The 19015-nt window shown below is 39.3% G+C and overlaps 1 protein-coding gene across 1 annotated transcript in view; it reads right to left on the bottom strand.

The window, feature by feature from the left end:
- The window catches only part of LOC139749049 (lysosomal Pro-X carboxypeptidase), a 28665-nt gene that overhangs the window by 2950 nt on the left and 6700 nt on the right, over positions 1-19015 (bottom strand). Inside the window, exons 3-8 of the mRNA XM_071662471.1 lie at positions 16923-17024; positions 14916-15097; positions 12598-12755; positions 7090-7262; positions 2894-3058; positions 120-307 (exon numbers count right to left, since the gene is read on the bottom strand). Of these exons, the coding sequence (XP_071518572.1) occupies positions 120-307; positions 2894-3058; positions 7090-7262; positions 12598-12755; positions 14916-15097; positions 16923-17024 (968 nt within the window). The remainder of the gene's footprint in view (positions 1-119; positions 308-2893; positions 3059-7089; positions 7263-12597; positions 12756-14915; positions 15098-16922; positions 17025-19015) is intronic.

Raw genomic sequence — 19015 nt, 5'->3', positions numbered from 1 at the left:
GTCAATCTAAGAAAGCAATATTTTCATTTAAGAGATCATAAGAGACACAAGCTGATGATGAAAAAAATTGATCCTATTTCAAAAGACAACACAAAATGAAAAAAAGAGGACCTTCCTACCTGAAAACAATATTACTGGCTGCTGAAATATCCTTTCCACCATATATCTTAGGAGCCATGAGAGGTCGGGGATACACACCCCATGACTGATGGCAGTTCTCTGCATATGCCTTGAAATCCCACGGAGATGGCTCAAAGAAATCATCTATGCCATCATAGCAAAATGGCATCACCATCTCAGTGCATGCCTACAAAATGAATGGATCATTCTGACACCATAAATGAGGTTTAATTTTCACCTTAAGTGCTAATAACATATATCTAGTTATTTCCAGTGAAGTCCAGTGTTCCTGAGATGTATCTTTGCTTTTGTGTCCATCCCTATGGAGACAAATGCAATCCTTCCTGTCTTTCAAAGTTATAAGTTTGTGTAAGACTTCATCTAAAAGCAAATTGAAATGAAACTTGGCAAACAATTCACTGGTACAATACACTCAAACCTTCTTTAATCTTGTAATTCACAGCCTCCTTCACATTCTGAGATAACAAAAGTTATCCATTCTAAATTATATAGGAAATTAATTGGAAAATATACAAAATTGTTTAAAAGCATGATAAAAGGGTCATATCAGAATCATGGTTAAATTCAGTCTAAGGGTAATGCTTTGCATTAACATACTGAAAGACCCAGATGTGATCCTGTGTATATGCTTATTTCTGTGCCAAGTTTTCATCAAAGATGTAAGGCATGTGTATGAGCAGGAAGAGAGGAAAGTAATTGGTTCCCAGAGTGAGGGTTGGTCTGTAGCAAGGGTGCGTAATGTCACCATGGTTGTTTAATTTGTTTATGGATGGGATGGTTAGGGAGGTGAATGCAAGAGTTTTGAAGAGAGGTACGTATGCAGTCTTATGGGGATGAGAAGGCCTGGGAAGCGAGTCAACTGTTGTTCGCCGATGATACAGCACTGGTGGCTGATTTGAGAGAGAGACTGCTGAAGTTGATGTCTGAGTTTGGAAAAGTGTGTGAAAGTAGAAAGTAGAAAGTAAATGTGAATAAGAGCAAAGTTATTAAGTTCAGCAGGGTTGAGGGACAAGTTACCTGGGATGTAAGTTTGAATGGAGAAAAATTGGAGGAAGTGAAGTGTTTTCGATATCTGGGAGTGGATTTGGAAGCGGAAATGAGTCATACGGTGGGGGAGGGGGTTAAGATTCTGGGAGTGATGATGAATGTGTGGAAAGAGAGAATGTCATCTCAAAGAGCAAAAATGGGTACGTTTGAAGGATAAGTAGTTCCAACAATTTGATATGGTTGTGAGGCATGGGCTATAATAAGGGTAAATGTGCTGGAAATGAAACATCTGAGGACAGTATGTGGTGCAAGGTGGTTTGATCAATTAAGTAACAAAAGCGTAAGAGAGATCTGTGGCAATAAAAAGAGTGGGTGAGAGAGCAGAAAAGGCTGTGTTCATGTTTGGAAATTTGGAGAGAGTGAGTGAGGAAAGGTTGACAAAAGGGATATATGTGTCAGTGGTGGAGGGAACAAGGAGAAGCAGGAAACCAAATTGGAGGTGGGAAGGTGGAGTCATAAAGATTTTGAGCAATTGGGGCCTAAAGATGCAAGAGGATGAAAGGCGTGCACAGAGTAGAGTGAATTGGAATGATGTGGTATACTAAGTTCAACGTGATGTCAGTGGACTGAACCAGGGCATGTAAATTGTCAGGTGTAAATTATGGAAAGGTCTGTGGGGCCTGGATATGGATAGAAAGTTGTGGCTTTGGTGCATTACACACGACAGCTAGAGACCGAGCGTGATGAGTGAATGTGGCCTTTTTTCGTCTGTTTCTTGGCATCACCTTGCCTCTTTTCCCTAGCCAAGTGGTGCACAGCAATTGCATACTGCAAATAGTTCAATCATCTGCTCCTCCAACGTCATTAAAGCTGCCCAACATGCAACTCTGTCTTGCATATAACATCACACCAAAAGGTAAGATTGTTATAAACTGTAGTTTTATAGTAACAGTACAACACTAAAAGATTATACTGCATACTTCCATCATGTTATATGACAGTACACTAAAAGAGTACATGGGAATATATTTTTTTCTAAAATCACTTACAGAAAAACTGTACATGCTAGCAAAATTCCAAAACCATCATAACATACCAAGACACTTATACTAACCATGTGAACAATAAAAAATGAAAAAAATAAAGTGTAATGGTAAAAACTTAAACCATGCAAGTTGACTGTACTGAAAACTAAAATGCATGACCTCACATCCAAATATTTTTTCTGGTCCCATGTGAAACAGCAAACAATTTTACATAGAATGTAGTTGGTTTCATATGAAAAATAAATCAATTTCTGAAATTTCTAACAAAAATAAACAAAATACTGTGCAGCTCTTCCTCACAAGGTCACCATTAACCCCACCATATCATGATATGTGTTTCATGTATTCTGAAAACAATGAAGTTGTTTGGATTTCCTTATGACTATGAGGTGTTCGGTCATGTACTATGGTTTTAACATACTTCAGATTTAAGAGTTTATGGTATGTTCTTTTCTAATGTTCATCACCCCTATAACTCTTCACACAACAAATAAAATCAAAAAGGGAATGAAAACTAAATACTGCTACTTTACTAAGATGGTAGAAGCAATCATGTAATAATATGAAAAAAATATATTTTTACAACATACATAAGAGAATATAAACAAATTAAAATATTCTGAAGTTGATAAATGGTACAATTTCAGCTTATAATGATTTAAGTATACTTAAACACTACTTATTCAAACCTTCCTGCTACATGAATGTGCTCTACTAACCTGAAAATCCCATCCACGATCATCCAGGCGAACATCTGCTTGCTGGTCAACATTCATACACTTGGCTTTACCAGTGAAGTTAAAGTATACAGCGAGTCCACTAAACAGCTCTTGTAGCAGTGCCTTAGGTTCATGTCCTGGATCAGTCAACTGAGTGCATAACACCTGTGACAAAAGAGAGAACAGTCTAAGATATAACCTTATCTAAAATCTATCCAACGTAACATGACCATCAATACAAAGAAATACGACCATAACTTAAAATATAGGTGAATTTCATGCTTAAAGTATTTCATGATTATGATGATTGCTATAATGACAAGAGAAAATGTGTGGGTGAAGGAACCTATTACTTCCATTTGCAGCGAGCACTTGAGGTGAGCCTAAAAATCATACGTGAATTAAATATGGACCTACTGGGGAGAACTGTACAGAGAAAAACACTATATATGAAAAATACAATTTAATGTATCATTCACCAATTGTAATTTGAATGTTCTAAACTGAAGATGATTGCGAGCTCTTGTGTGACTGACTGAAGTCCCAACTATACTATCCATTTTTTTCAGTTATTTTGCTGATCTACCAAGAAGCAAGATATATTATACAGTATATGAATAAACTAGACAGATTATGTATGTAACTGTGAATCCTCACCTATCCCCAGTACCATCTGAAGAAAATAACAACAAATCAAAGCATAAAAATCCTGCAGAAGGGATATGCCAGCACTACAAGAATCATATCAAACCCTTAAGATAAATTATAAGTTTTTTTTTTTTTTTCTTTTGCCGCTGTCTCCCGCATTTGCGAGGTAGCGCAAGGAAACAGACGAAAGAAATGGCCCAACCCACCCCCATACACATGTATATACATACGTCCACACACGCAAATATACATACCTACACAGCTTTCCATGGTTTTTCCCCAGACGCTTCACATGCCCTGATTCCATCCACTGACAGCACGTCAACCCCGGTATACCACATCGATCCAATTCACTCTATTCCTTGCCCTCCTTTCACCCTCCTGCATGTTCAGGTCCCGATCACACAAAACCTTTTTCACTCCATCTTTCCACTTCCACTTTGGTCTCCCACTTCTCCTCGTTCCCTCCACCTCCGACATATAGGATATCCTCTTGGTCAATCTTTCCTCACTCATTCTCTCCATGTGCCCAAACCATTTCAAAACACCCTCTTCTGCTCTCTCAACCACGCTCTTTTTATTTCCACACATCTCTCTTACCCTTACGTTACTTACTCGATCAAACCACCTCACACCACACATTGTCCTCAAACATCTCATTTCCAGCACATCCATCCTCCTGCGCACAACTCTATCCATAGCCCACGCCTCGCAACCATACAACATTGTTGGAACCACTATTCCTTCAAACATACCCATTTTTGCTTTCCGAGACAATGTTCTCGACTTCCACACATTCTTCAAGGCTCCCAGGATTTTCGCCCCCTCCCCACCCTATGATCCACTTCCGCTTCCATGGTTCCATCCGCTGCCAGATCCACTCCCAGATATCTAAAACACTTTACTTCCTCCAGTTTTTCTCCATTCAAACTTACCTCCTAATTGACTTGACCCTCACTCCTACTGTACCTAATTACCTTGCTCTTATTCACATTTACTCTTAACTTTCTTCTTTCACACACTTTACCAAACTCAGTCACCAGCTTCTGCAGTTTCTCACATGAATCAGCCACCAGCGCTGTATCATCAGCGAACAACAACTGACTCACTTCCCAAGCTCTCTCATCCCCAACAGACTTCATACTTGCCCCTCTTTCCAAAACTCTTGCATTCACCTCCCTAACAACCCCAACCATAAACAAATTAAACAACCATGAAGACATCACACCCTGCCGCAAACCTACATTCACTGAGAACATTAGGTTAAAAAAGAACATGGATGATTCCAAAATATATCCCAATCTCATACATCTTTTACAATATGAAGACAACAATGACTAAAACAAAAGATAACCCTAGCACCTGTAAACTACACAGAGTAAGCATGTTAATAATCACTACAAAATGCCAATGCCACAATCCTCATTATATGATACACACCGTTATATAGCATCAACTTTGTATTTACATGAGCAAAACTATGCTCTGTGATTAGCATTTCATATTGATTAAGCTTTGGATTTTTGTATCACCACCAAGGAGTCAACATAACATGGATATGGTTGGTGATGAGAACAGAGGTGGCATATAATTCCAAGCTAATACAACTACGTGCATGATCTGGTATTAGGTGGCATGCAGGATTCATCACCTCTTAACAGATCTATATCTTTTCAGAGGCAGAGACCAATCCTATTAATACTTTGATATTGCCAGTAGAACTGATCAGCAAATGCTTCATCAGGAGGAGATTAATATTCAACAAAGACCCTAGTCAGCATTCCTGCCGAGATGATGCCTTGCAATTATAGCCAATTCACTGATATTATGTCCACATACATACAATATCTCCTTGTCATATATAACACTTAACAAAACTCATACTGCTCATTCTTTGTAACTCTAGATTTTCCTGTGGTAAGCACTATTCCTGCCTTTTGATAAAATGGTAGGAGCAACAGATGGACATAATAGGTTGGAACATTTAGGCAGAAGCAATAGGTAGAAATACTAGGTAGAAGTAGTGGGTAAGAACGTTAGACAGGAGCTTTAGGTAGAAGTAGTCAGTAGAGACTGTGTTAGAGTTGCCCTCTGCCAGTGGCCTGTTAAGGGTGAAGCACTAAAGGTTAAGAAGTAGCACTGTAGTTTACTATTTTTGGAGGCTTTACTGCCATGGCCATCACTTTGAGGTGGTTTCAGTTGGGAACAGGCATTAGAAACAGGTAACAGATAGATCTCAGTGAAAGAAATAAAAAAACCTAAAAAACTGTCATCTCATTTGAAACACTATGGAGATCAATATTCAAGGACTCTCTTTAAAACATATATAACACAGATCATATAAACTTCTGGGTCGAAGTGTACTTGAACTCAAAGTCCCAGAAGACCAACTTAGCCTTTTTTGTATCTTCACCATTTCCCATGCAGTGAAGTAACAAATGGAACAGGCAAAAATGGCCTCATTTGCTCACATCCACTCCATAGCTGTCATGTATAATACACCACAACAAGCAGCAACCCTATCCACAACTTAACCCATATATCACTTCTATGATTTCCCTTAACTATTTCATGTGACCTGGTTCAACTCATCGACTGCATGTTACACCATGTATATGACTTTGCTTCAATACACTCTTTCCTATGCATATATCACACCATCCTGCATGTTCTGGCCCTGATCACTCACAATATCTTTCACTTTCCATTTTCTCTCTGGATTCTCTCTTCTCCATGTTCCCACCACTTCTGACAAGTAAAACCACTTGATTAGCCTCTCCATATTCATTCTTTCCATTTCTCCAAACCATTTCAGCACTCCCTCTCCTCTTAAGCCCTCTCATACATACTCTTCCTACTACTACAAAGATACTATTTGAACTAAACTGTGGCTAACTGCGATGCCAAAGTTTCATCCGTTTTAAACCATTTACTCTTTCAGTGCATATCTTTTAACTCCTTTAACAAGAACTAACACATTTCTATGAATCTGGGAAAATTAATGCATATCAAAAGCCAATTGCACAATAACTGACACAAACAGCTGAAAATGCATCACTTGATTTGGCATTGGATATGACTCATAAAATCCTTCTTAGGGAACTGGTTACAGCTTATAAAATAGTTCTCAGGCAATTAGTTAATAAGAAATATAGGAGGCTGTCTAAATGGCAGAGGGTATGGTTCATGAATTAGGGTATTTATCAAAACTGGCCCATGTCTAGTGCCTGTTACATATTGTTCTGCAAAATCTACAAAAATCTGGAAAATTTTGGGAACTTAAGGTATGTGCACTCTCTCCAGTGGCTCATGAAATCTTTTCCTGTTAGTTTCTTAAGACAAACTGGACATAAACCTGATATATTGCTTATATGTATGATCTAGAATGACCCCTCTCAGAGAAACAATAGTTGCAGTATGTTAAGCCAAACAAACAAAATGGAAAACTGTTTCAGACAAATTCAGGATTTAGGAAATCATGTTAGACATAGTAAACATCCCCTTCTGTCATAATGCCACACCTACTGTCTATGGGAGCTTCACCATACCTTGATGGGGTTTGCAGGGAGTGGTGCCAGAAAGTCTGCAGGGTATGGGTAGTCAGCCATGGCTAAATTAGTCCACACATTTGTCAGATAATCCTTTAGGTTCTTGACATCCTCTTGTGCTTTAAGTGGCTGGCAAAGTTTCCAGGCATTTGTAAGCCATCCCATCCCTCCCTCTGTATGAAATAATACACAAGTTTATCATCTTTTAGTATCTAACTAGTGGCTATAACTTACATTATAATATTCAAAGAACATTACCTGTTGAAATACTGGCTTTCTGCAAATAACTCATCAAACTTCATACTCACAACTACCATTTTCCAACTAACAAGTTCTTACTTTTGCTTAAATCATCTGTTTTCCTACAAAGGCAAAATACTGGCTTTATGCAAATAACTCATCAAACTTTATACTCACAACTACCATTTTCCCACTAACAAGTTCTTACTTCTGCTTAAATCATCTGTTTTCCTACAGAGGCCTAAGAGCACCTTCCTTTCCTTTGCATCTAATGAATTTTGTAAAAGTATTCAAATGTTTCTGTCTTATGGAAGTTCATTCAATAATATTCAGATACAGGCAAAATAGAATCTGGACCTTCAAATTCTCAAAAGCTTGTGGTTAGCAAAAGAAAGTCAGTTCAGTGGTGTGCAACAATAAATCACTTTTCCTTTTCTAAACGAAAATCTCAAATCTTAGTAATCTACATGTAATTCATTTTTCCATAAGGTACTTTTACTTCTTAAAATTACAAATACTACACTTCTCTTTCATACTTGATCAGCCGTTTCCTGTGTTAGCAAGGTAATGTCAGGAACTTACAAATCCCAACACTTCACATGCCCTGGTTCATTCCACAGAAAACATATCGATCCCAGAATACCACATTGTTCCAATTCACGCTATCTTTTGCATGCCTTTCACTCTCCTGAATTTTCAGGCCCTAATTACTCAAAATCTTTTTCACTTCATCCTTCCATCTTCAATCTGGTCTCCCTGTTCTCATTTCTTCCACTTCTGATACAACCTCTTATCAACTTCTTATCAACCTTTCCTCACTCATTCTCTCCATAGGCTCAAACAATTTCAGCACATCATTTTCAGCTCTCTAAAGCACACTCTACTTATTACCACACCTCTCTCATACCCTTTCATTGCTTACTTGATCAAACCACATCATACTGCATTTTTTTTTTTCTTTTTGCTTTGTCGCTGTCTCCCGTGTTTGCGAGGTAGCGCAAGGAAACAGACGAAAGAAATGGCCCAACAAACCCCCATACACATGTATATACATACACGTCCACACACGCAAATATACATACCTACACAGCTTTCCATGGTTTACCCCAGACGCTTCACATGCCCTGATTCAATCCACTGACAGCACGTCAACCCCGGTATACCACATTGATCCAATTCACTCTATTCCTTGCCCTCCTTTCACCCTCCTGCATGTTCAGGCCCCGATCACACAAAATCCTTTTCACTCCATCTTTCCACCTCCAATTTGGTCTCCCACTTCTCCTCGTTCCCTCCACCTCCGACACATATATCCTCTTGGTCAGTCTTTCCTCACTCATTCTCTCCATGTGCCCAAACCATTTCAAAACACCCTCTTCTGCTCTCTCAACCACGCTCTTTTTATTTCCACACATCTCTCTTACCCTTACGTTACTTACTCGATCAAACCACCTCACACCACACATTGTCCTCAAACATCTCATTTCCAGTACATCCACCCTCCTGCGCACAACTCTATCCATAGCCCATGCCTCGCAACCAAACAACATTGTTGGAACCACTATTCCTTCAAACATACCCATTTTTGCTTTCCGAGATAATGTTCTTGACTTCCACACATTCTTCAAGGCTCCCAGGATTTTCGCCCCCTCCCCCACCCTATGATCCACTTCCGCTTCCATGGTTCCATCCGCTGCCAGATCCACTCCCAGATATCTAAAACACTTTACTTCCTCCAGTTTTCTCCATTCAAACTTACCTCCCAATTGACTTGACCCTCAACCCTACTGTACCTAATAACCTTGCTCTTATTCACATTTACTCTTAACTTTCTTCTTTCACACACTTTACCAAACTCAGTCACCAGCTCCTGCAGTTTCTCACATGAATCCGCGAATAACAACTGACTCACTTCCCAAGCTCTCTCATCCACAACAGACTTCATATTTGCCCCTCTTTCCAAAACTCTTGCATTCACCTCCCTAACAACCCCATCCATAAACAAATTAAACAACCATGGAGACATCACACACCCCTGCCACAAACCTACATTCACTGAGAACCAATCACTTTCCTCTCTTCCTACACGTACACATGCCTTACATCCTCGATGAAAACTTTTCACTGCTTCTAACAACTTGCCTCCCACACCATATATTCTTAATACCTTCCACAGAGCATCTCTATCAACTCTATCATATGCCTTCTCCAGATCCATAAATGCTACATACAAATCCATTTGCTTTTCTAAGTATTTCTCACATACATTCTTCAAAGCAAACACCTGATCCACACATCCTCTACCACTTCTGGAACCACACTGCTCTTCCCCAATCTGATGCTCTGTACCTGCCTTCACCCTCTCAATCAATACCCTCCCATATAATTTACCAGGAATACTCAACAAACTTATACCTCTGTAATTTGAGCACTCACTCTTATCCCCTTTGCCTTTGTACAATGGCACTATGCACGCATTCCGCCAATCCTCAGGCACCTCACCATGAGTCATACATACATTACATAACCTTACCAACCAGTCAACAATACAGTCACCCCCTTTTTTAATAAATTCCACTGCAATACCATCCAAAACCTGCTGCCTTGCCGGCTTTCATCTTCCGCAAAGCTTTTACTACCTCTTCTCTGTTTACCAAATCATTTTCCCTAACCCTCTCACTTTGCACACCACCTCGACCAAAACACCCTATATCTGCCACTCTTTCATCAAACACATTCAACAAACCTTCAAAATACTCACTCCATCTTCTCACATCACCACTACTTGTTATCACTTCCCCATTTGCGCCCTTCACTGAAGTTCCCATTTGCTCCCTTGTCTTACGCACTTTATTTACCTCCTTCCAGAACATCTTTTTATTCTCCCTAAAATTTAATGATACTCTCTCACCCCAACTCTCATTTGCCCTCTTTTTCACCTCTTGCACCTTTCTCTTGACCTCCTGTCTCTTTCTTTTATACATCTCCCACTCAATTGCATTTTTTCCCTGCAAAAATTGTCCAAATGCCTCTCTCTTCTCTTTCATTAATAATCTTACTTCTTCATCCCACCACTCACTACCCTTTCTAATCAACCCACCTCCCACTCTTCTCATGCCACAAGCATCTTTTGTGCAATCCATCACTGATTCCCTAAATACATCCCATTCCTCCCCCACTCCCCTTACTTCCATTGTTCTCACCTTTTTCCATTCTGTACTCAGTCTCTCCTGGTACTTCCTCACACAAGTCTCCTTCCCAAGCTCACTTACTCTCACCACCCTCTTCACCCCAACATTCACTCTTCTTTTCTGAAAACCCATACAAATCTTCACCTTAGCCTCCACAAGATAATGATCAGACATCCCTCCAGTTGCACCTCTCAGCACATTAACATTCAAAAGTCTCTCTTTCGCATGCCTGTCAATTAACACGTAATCCAATAACGCTCTCTGGCCATCTCTCCTACTTACATACGTATACTTATGTATATCTCGCTTTTTAAACCAGGTATTCCCAATCACCAGTCCTTTTTCAGCAAATAAATCTACAAGCTCTTCACCATTTCCATTTACAACACTGAACACCCCATGTATACCAATTATTCCCTCAACTGCCACATTACTCACCTTTGCATTCAAATCACCCATCACTATAACCCGGTCTCGTGCATCAAAACCACTAACACACTCATTCAGCTGCTCCCAAAACACTTGCCTCTCATGATCTTTCTTCTCATGCCCAGGTGCATATGCACCAATAATCACCCATCTCTCTCCATCAACTTTCAGTTTTACCCATATTAATCAAGAATTTACTTTCTTACATTCTATCACATACTCCCACAACTCCTGTTTCAGGAGTACTGCTATTCCTTCCCTTGCTCTTGTCCTCTCACTAACCCCTGACTTTACTCCCAAGACATTCCCAAACCACTCTTCCCCTTTACCCTTGAGCTTCGTTTCACTCAGAGCCAAAACATCCAGGTTCCTTTCCTCAAACATACTACATAATATCTTTAAACATTCATTTCTATCACCATTATACTTCATTCTTTTTGGCAAAAAAATCATGCATCAATTCTTTGCAATGAAACATTTACAATATAGCTTCTCTGTCACTATAACAAAATTAAATAAAACAAATATAAAAGGGCAATGCATGGTGTACAGAAGAGAGGAGCAATGCTGTGGAAGAAAAGAAAAAGGCATATAGTAGATTGCTCATTAGGAATGTAACAGTTGAAGTTCAGCAAAGGAGGAGGGAAGAATACAAAATATGTAAGTAGAATGTTAAGCTGTCAGAGGAAAGCAAAGGAAGAGTAGATCAAGATTTTGAAAGAAAGTTAAGTAAAAAGTTTCAGGATAATAAAATGCTACACTGGAAGGAGGTGTTAATGTGAGAAGTAAGGAAGGCGAATTGCTGAATGAAATGGAAGTGAAAGGAAGATGGAATGGGTATTTTGAAGAACTGATGAATGTAGGAGAAAGGGATGCAGCAGTTGTTACATGCATGGGCATGGAGGATGGAAGGGAGAGGATACAAGTGCAGGGTCCTATAACAAAAAGGGAGGTAAGAAGGGCAATAATAAGGCTGAAGGTAGTAAAGGCACCTGGAATAGATGGGATAATGGCTGAAATGCTGAGGTATGGAGGAGAAAGTGTGATACAGTGGATGCATCTTACATGTGATTTAGCATGGAAACAGAAGGTTGCATTTGAGGATTGGGTGAAAGCTATTATTGTTCCTTTATTCAAAGGGAATTATAGCAATTATAGGGGAATAAGTCTGTTAAGTACACTAGGAAAAGTGTATGGAAGAATATTGAATGACAGTCATGGAAGTGATTGAATGCAGAATAAGTGAAGAGCAAGGAGGAAAGGCAGGGGGAGGTGCAGATAAAATTTTTGGAGTAAGGATGACCATGGAAAGTATTTAGTGAAAGGTTAGTGGTATGCAGCTTTTATGGATCTAGAGAAAGCATATGACAGAGTTGAGTGGAATGCTTTTTGGGGTGTGTCAAGAATATATAGTATATGTATCCTTTGTGTCATAGGACACTATGAGGGGTGGAAGGATGAGGCTGGAAATCTTTCCCTCCTACATTACTTTCTAAAAGAAAGAGCAGAGGAAAGCGCCAAATGAGGATCATTCATCCACTAAGGCTCATTCATCTGTACTAGATGGAACTGCAAAGATGCTAAAAAGTAGAAACATACATACAAAAACCAAAGGGAACATAATAATGCCAATGATAAAAATTCTCACCATCAGTAGTGACTGCATTGATGGCAGCCCAAGATTTTCTAATAACTTCAACACATTTGCTTGATTCTCGAGCATAATCTGCTGTTACCACTTGTCCAAACTTATTACAAGGTGTAAGATCAGTGAACTGCAGAATAGGAGCTGAGGCTGCTACGGCTCTGCAAGATGACAATTAAGTATAATGTATCCACTACTTCTAAGGTAGTGCTTAATTGAGTACTTCCTTACAATTAAGTACTTCAAAGCTACTACAGTATAAAAAAGAAAATCATCTCACGAGCAAAATTCTGATATCAAGTGTATATCCAAATAATCAGATAAATATAATATGCCACTGGCTACACCATTTGCTAGATGAGAGAGAGAGAGAGAGAGAGAGAGAGAGAGAGAGAGAGAGAGAGAGAGAGAGAGAGAGAGAGAGAGAGAGAGAGAGAGAGAGAGACTTACAAGTGTGCCAAAAGGGTGGACTAGCACATAGCACTCACCACAGAATGATCTAGAGTTACAAAGAATGAGTAATATGACTTATGTTCTGTCAAGTTTTATATGCAAGACAGGTAAACTGTACCTCAGGAATGAAAATCAGCAGCCCAAATATTCATGGGCATACAGAAAAGACAATACCTAGGGTCAAAAGAGTGAAAATCAAGTTATATTAATAGTGGCTCACTGTAAAGAGATTAGTACATACCACCTAAAAGTACCAATGACAAGATTTTACCATGATTGCTGAGCGAGCATGCATTACTATCCTCATTTCCGGCTTGTTAGATATTGTCGTTTCTCTCAACCTAGCATCAGTAAGTCCTATGACAAGATTTTGCAATGATGCAAGGATAGTAGTAATCAATTATTACATATGCCAAATATTTCTCAATCCTGTTACTCTATGCTGACACACAAATTGAGTTGCAGTCAATTTTGGGTCTACAAGACATGGAAAGAAAATTAGAAAAATATTAAACATCTCTCTTTAGTATTTTCTTTCCCTCTAACATGTATCATCATCATTTTCATTCCCTCTAACGTGTATCATGATTCATCTTTCCTAATTTCTTTAGAAGAAACGCCACTACCTTTCATTCTTATCTCAAACACAGCAAGAAAATCCAGGTTATACTTTCTTTGTGTATGTTTACCAGTTCTTTTCCTTACAGTCTCATTTAAGCCTCATATACTATGCTTAAATGAAATTACAAAAATTCATAACAGGTGGTTTCACATCCTCAAATGCTTATGCTGAAGCCAAATGCATCCAGATCAGCAGTGACAGGACAGAGGTATTCTAGAGGTTGTCTTCCACAGATAGAGTATTTTTCAGTATTTTGAAATACAGAGAAAAAGCATGACAGTATAAGCCATTTAAATAACACAAACCAACTAACTATGCCACACACTTTCAAACCCTGGCATGGGTGTTACTAGATGGCCTGCAACTGATACACTGCAAGTGAAAAAACCACCTTCAGCATGGCTGAACCATCTAATGTTGACAAAAAAAAGAGTACTTTTGAAAAACTTCTCACTCCATACAAGTCCATTTCCCCACTAATGGAAGTAGTACTGCTGTAGGAGCTCCTAGAAAAGGGGTCCTGGGGTAAAATCAGGATCCTTTCACGAAAAAAGTCCTCGGTCAATTTTAAACAAATAAACCTTGGCTTGCTCCTAAGGCCCTGAAGTCTTTGTGTGCTATTGCCATTTAATCTGTGTATCCACCATCCCAACAAACACTCCTCTCTGCACTTGGAGATGGGTCTTCCTTCATTATTATACTTCATGGTTAGATGTATTAGATAATGATACTGTAGTAACATATTACAATCTCATGTTTGCATTGCATAATGAGGCAGAGGCCAAGGTGGGAAGAGTGCATACAGCCTTCCCACCCCAGTTATCTATGGGCAAATGAGCCTTGTTGATACTCCTGTGTTATAGTTAAAATTGGGGTAATCATCTGGCAACACATAAATGCCTCTTGTCAGTAAAGGAAGCATGTGATCCTTTAAACATGGGCAGGAACATTTGGTCTGCAACTGTCACAGGAATTGCTCTTACTAACACTTGCATATTCTATTGAAATTGTCCTTAAAAGACTGATAAAGGTACAATGATCTTTCCAATTCTTCCATTTGGTTGAGTTTTTCAATACACAAGAAATACAGTGGTTCATGCTACTCCACAGCTCATATGGGGATGACCATTCAAAATCACTATCCACAAGCCCAAAACTGCAACAGTAGGATAAGTATGGATAATATATGTACAGCCGTGATTCCAATATGACATGCATATTTAAGCTGAAAAGAAAGCTGCCTCACCCTTGGATAATATGAGGATACTTCATGCGGAACCAAGCTGCCAGCATTCCTCCATACGATCCTCCAAATGCAATAACTGCACTTTTTTCTGCTCCATGAATAGCAGACTTCAAGTACACAATCAGCTCAACATAATCTGCTAATGCTTGCTCTGAAGTAAGGTAACCAGTGTACTTGGGTGCCTGAAGCAAAAATTATTTGTTATTAATACAAGATATGTTCCTTTGAAACATATGTGAATTCTTCAAAGTCCCCTGCCCCACTTAAAACTCTTACTTCAACATTTTGTTTTTGTTAGTGTTTACCCTGGAAGAAATACTGAACAAATGAGGAACATATCTATAAGTTCACTTACTTTTGAAAGTATAAATATAGTACTTTTCATAAAAAACTCAAATTAGTCTTACTATTTGCTTTTCGGTTCAATAAGTCAGCCCAAACAATCTTCTTTATATCTATCACATAAAATCAGAATACCTTTTATGGAGTTCCTGCAGCCTCAAGGATGCACCTCAAACTACAGGTACACCACCGATTTTCCAACACTCTTGGTTCCAAAGCCTTGCCAGATTAACCATTTTGCTGGACCAACTGTAGTCACCTAATGATAATTCATCAACACACCTCTAACCCACTAATTATACATCTCCCATGAGTCTAAAGTATGCCATGGACTGCTAGAAATCTAAATTAAACAAATATTAAATGTTTGAGCACCCTAAGATGGTAAGTCTGTCCTTAGATTGTTTGAATCCTATGGCATCTTCTTGGTCTTCTGTTGTTAGTGTTTTCCTGGGTGTGCATTGCCAGAATAATGCAGTTTTGTCTGCATTATATACCTGCTCAGGACTGAGGTGCTTGTATGCTACGAGTTTCGCAAATTTGTCCACATACTTGGCAGCTTCTCTGTGGTTTGCAGACCACTTTTCTCTGCACACTTTATTCATGGAAATTCCATGACAGTTCTTGAACCTTTGAAGCCATCCTTCATTATACAACTTAGACTGGTCCATTATGATGCTACCAGACTAGTCCACTCCCATCACTTCAACGCTGTCAAAACCATTCCATCATCACTCGATCGTGCTCAGTACTCAACATCTTTCATATTTTTCTAATCGGCATTTGCTTCTTGGAATCGCTGTCTGCACAGAATTTCAATATTTTCTCCCTTTGCTTCTTTATATCATAAACAGTTGGTGAACCAATACTGTAGATGTCACACAGTGTACGCACCGAAACACCATGGTCCATTTTTTTCAACAGTTCTACTTTATCTTGGATTGATATGGACTGGAGTTTACATTTGACACCATGAATGACACTCTCATATGCCTTAGAAGCCATAGCTAGGGTTAAATTTAAGCAAAATAAGCTAAGAATCTCACAGAATTGCAGTATCACCATCAACAAGTGCAGTGTAAAGAATGTAAATGAGCGCGCCCTACACACAAAGCCATCTGTGGCTGCCCAGTAAACTAGTCTGGTGGCCGCGGTAATTTCAAGTTCCCTCACATAATTTTGTCCGGACTAAAGGAGGTGCCAAACCATCAGTTGCCAAAAATTCGGCGGTGTATCTGTCGTGGGAAAAAGGATAAGGTGGGCTCCTCTGGAGCAAGATGGTTCTTGTGATGCTCTACACTTTTCCATCTGCATATGCAGCCTTGTCAAAAAGCGACTTTCTACTTGTGGCATTACCACTTGCTGGAGGAGTTGGTTAATACCTTCAGTCACAGTGTAAATAGTAATCTACCACATGCATTATGAAAACTTAAATACAAGTAATTTGTTAGGCAAAAGATCGGGTAGTTTTTACACATATAGTTTTAGGCAAAAGATCAGGTAGTTTTTACACATAGTTCAAAGGAATACCTTAATTCTACTTAAATGAAGATAGCAAGAATGTGCATAGACACCTACATGATATCGGATATTCAAGGAAAGGTGCAACATACTAGCAAACATAAACTATAAAGCAAAACTCAGTGCATACATTATCAAACTTACTGTGAATGATTTGTTTCCATATGGCAATGACACTCCATAATATCTATGTTCAGCAAAGACTACCATGGCATTGAATTCTGGGGCAATGTCCCACATGAAACCCTGTAAATTACAAAATATTACTACCAGCAATTAACACTAAATATATTATCAATTTCTGTAGCTCACACAAAATTCAGACGAATGATATAAATGATCTATTATTTGCAAGTTTTAGCCACAACTTTAAATAAAAGAAAAAATTCCAAACTGATTTATTATCAGATTTCACCAATAACAATCCCAAGTCCCAAACTCATTTACAGTTACATACAACAATAACATCCCAAGGGGAGGCATTCAATCTATATCACAGAAAAGAAAAAAGTTCATACTGACAGAAGGTATATCCAGCCACATGCAAGCAATTCAATCAAAGTCCTTTCAGGATGACTAAGCAGGTATATGTATTAAGTGGAGACAAGAAGGGGGAGACTGACGGTGATGGAAAGACAAAGTGGTAAAGGTTCTGAAAGCTCAGAGCTTGAACAAAGAGGAAACTGAAAGTCATGCATGAGATGGAGCGAAATGGAGTGATGTGTTATACAAGGGGCGACATGCTGTCAATGGACCGGCACAGGAAAAATCACGGAAAGGTGTGCAAGACCTGGTTGTGGACAGAGGGTTGAGAGTAAATGTGAATAAGAGCAAGGTTATCAGGTACAGCAAGGTTGAGGGACAAGTCAATTGGGAAGTAAGTTTCGATGGAGAAAAACCGAAGGAAGTGAAGTGTTTTAGATATCTGGGAGTGGATTTGGCAGCGGATGGAACCATGGAAGCGGAAGTGAATCATAGGGTGGGGGAGGGGGCGAAAGTTCTGGGCGTGTTGAAAAATGTGTGGAAGTCGAGAGTTATCTTGGAAAGCAAAAATGGGTATGTTTGAAGGAATAGTGGTTCCAATAATGTTATATGGTTGCAAGGCATGGGCTATAGATAGAGTTGTGCGGAGGAGGGTGGATGTGCTGGAAATGAGATGTTTGAGGACAATATGTGGTGAGGTGGTTTGATCAAGTAAGTAATGAAAGGGTAAGAGAGATGCGTGGTAATAAAAAGAGTGTGGTTGAAAGAGCAGAAGAGGGTGTTTTGAAATGGTTTGGTCACATGGAGAAAATGAGTGAGGAAAGATTGACAAAGAGGATATATGTGTCAGAGGTGGAGGGAACGAGAAGTGGGAGACCAAATTGGAGGTGGAAAGATGGAGTGAAGATTTTGAGTGATCAGGGCCTGAACATGCAGGAGGGTGAAAGGCGTGCAAGGAATAGAGTGAATTGGAACGATGTGGTACACCGGGGTCGACGTGCTGTCAATGGATTGAACCAGGGAATGTGAAGCGTCTGGGGTAAACCATGGAAATTCTGTAGGGCCTGAATGTGGAAAGGGAGTTGTGGTTTTGGTGCATTCTACATGACAGATAGAGACTGAGTGTGAACGAATGTGGCCTTTGTTGTCTTTTCCTAGCGCTACCTCACACACATGCAGGTGAGGGGGTTGTTATTTCATGTGTGGCGGGGTGGCGACGGGAATGAATAAGGGCAGACAGTATGAATTATGTACATGAGTATATATGTATATGTCTGTGTGTGTATATATATGTATACGTTGAGATGTATAGGTATGTATATGCGTGTGTGTGGTTTGGGTCATTCTTTCGTCTGTTTCCTTGCGCTACCTCGCTAACCCACATACACATGTATATACATACACGTCCACACACACATATATACATACCTATACATCTCAACGTATACATATATATATATATATATATATATATATATATATATATATATACACTCAGACATATACATATATACACATGCACATGATTCATAGTCTGCCCTTTTTCATTCCCGTCGCCTGCCTGCCACACATGAAAGACAGCCCCTCTCCCTGCATGTGTGTGAGGTAGCACTAGGAAGACAACAAAGGCTACATTCGTTCACACTCAGTCTCTAGCTGTCATGTATAATGCACTGAAACCACAGCTCCCATCCACATCCATGCCCCACAAAACTTTCCATGGTTTACCCCTGACGCTTCACATGCCCTGGTTC

The sequence above is a fragment of the Panulirus ornatus genome, chromosome 6, assembly GCF_036320965.1.
Source record: "Panulirus ornatus isolate Po-2019 chromosome 6, ASM3632096v1, whole genome shotgun sequence".
NCBI classification, from domain to species: domain Eukaryota; kingdom Metazoa; phylum Arthropoda; class Malacostraca; order Decapoda; family Palinuridae; genus Panulirus; species Panulirus ornatus.
This window is presented reverse-complemented; position numbering and strand designations above follow the sequence as displayed.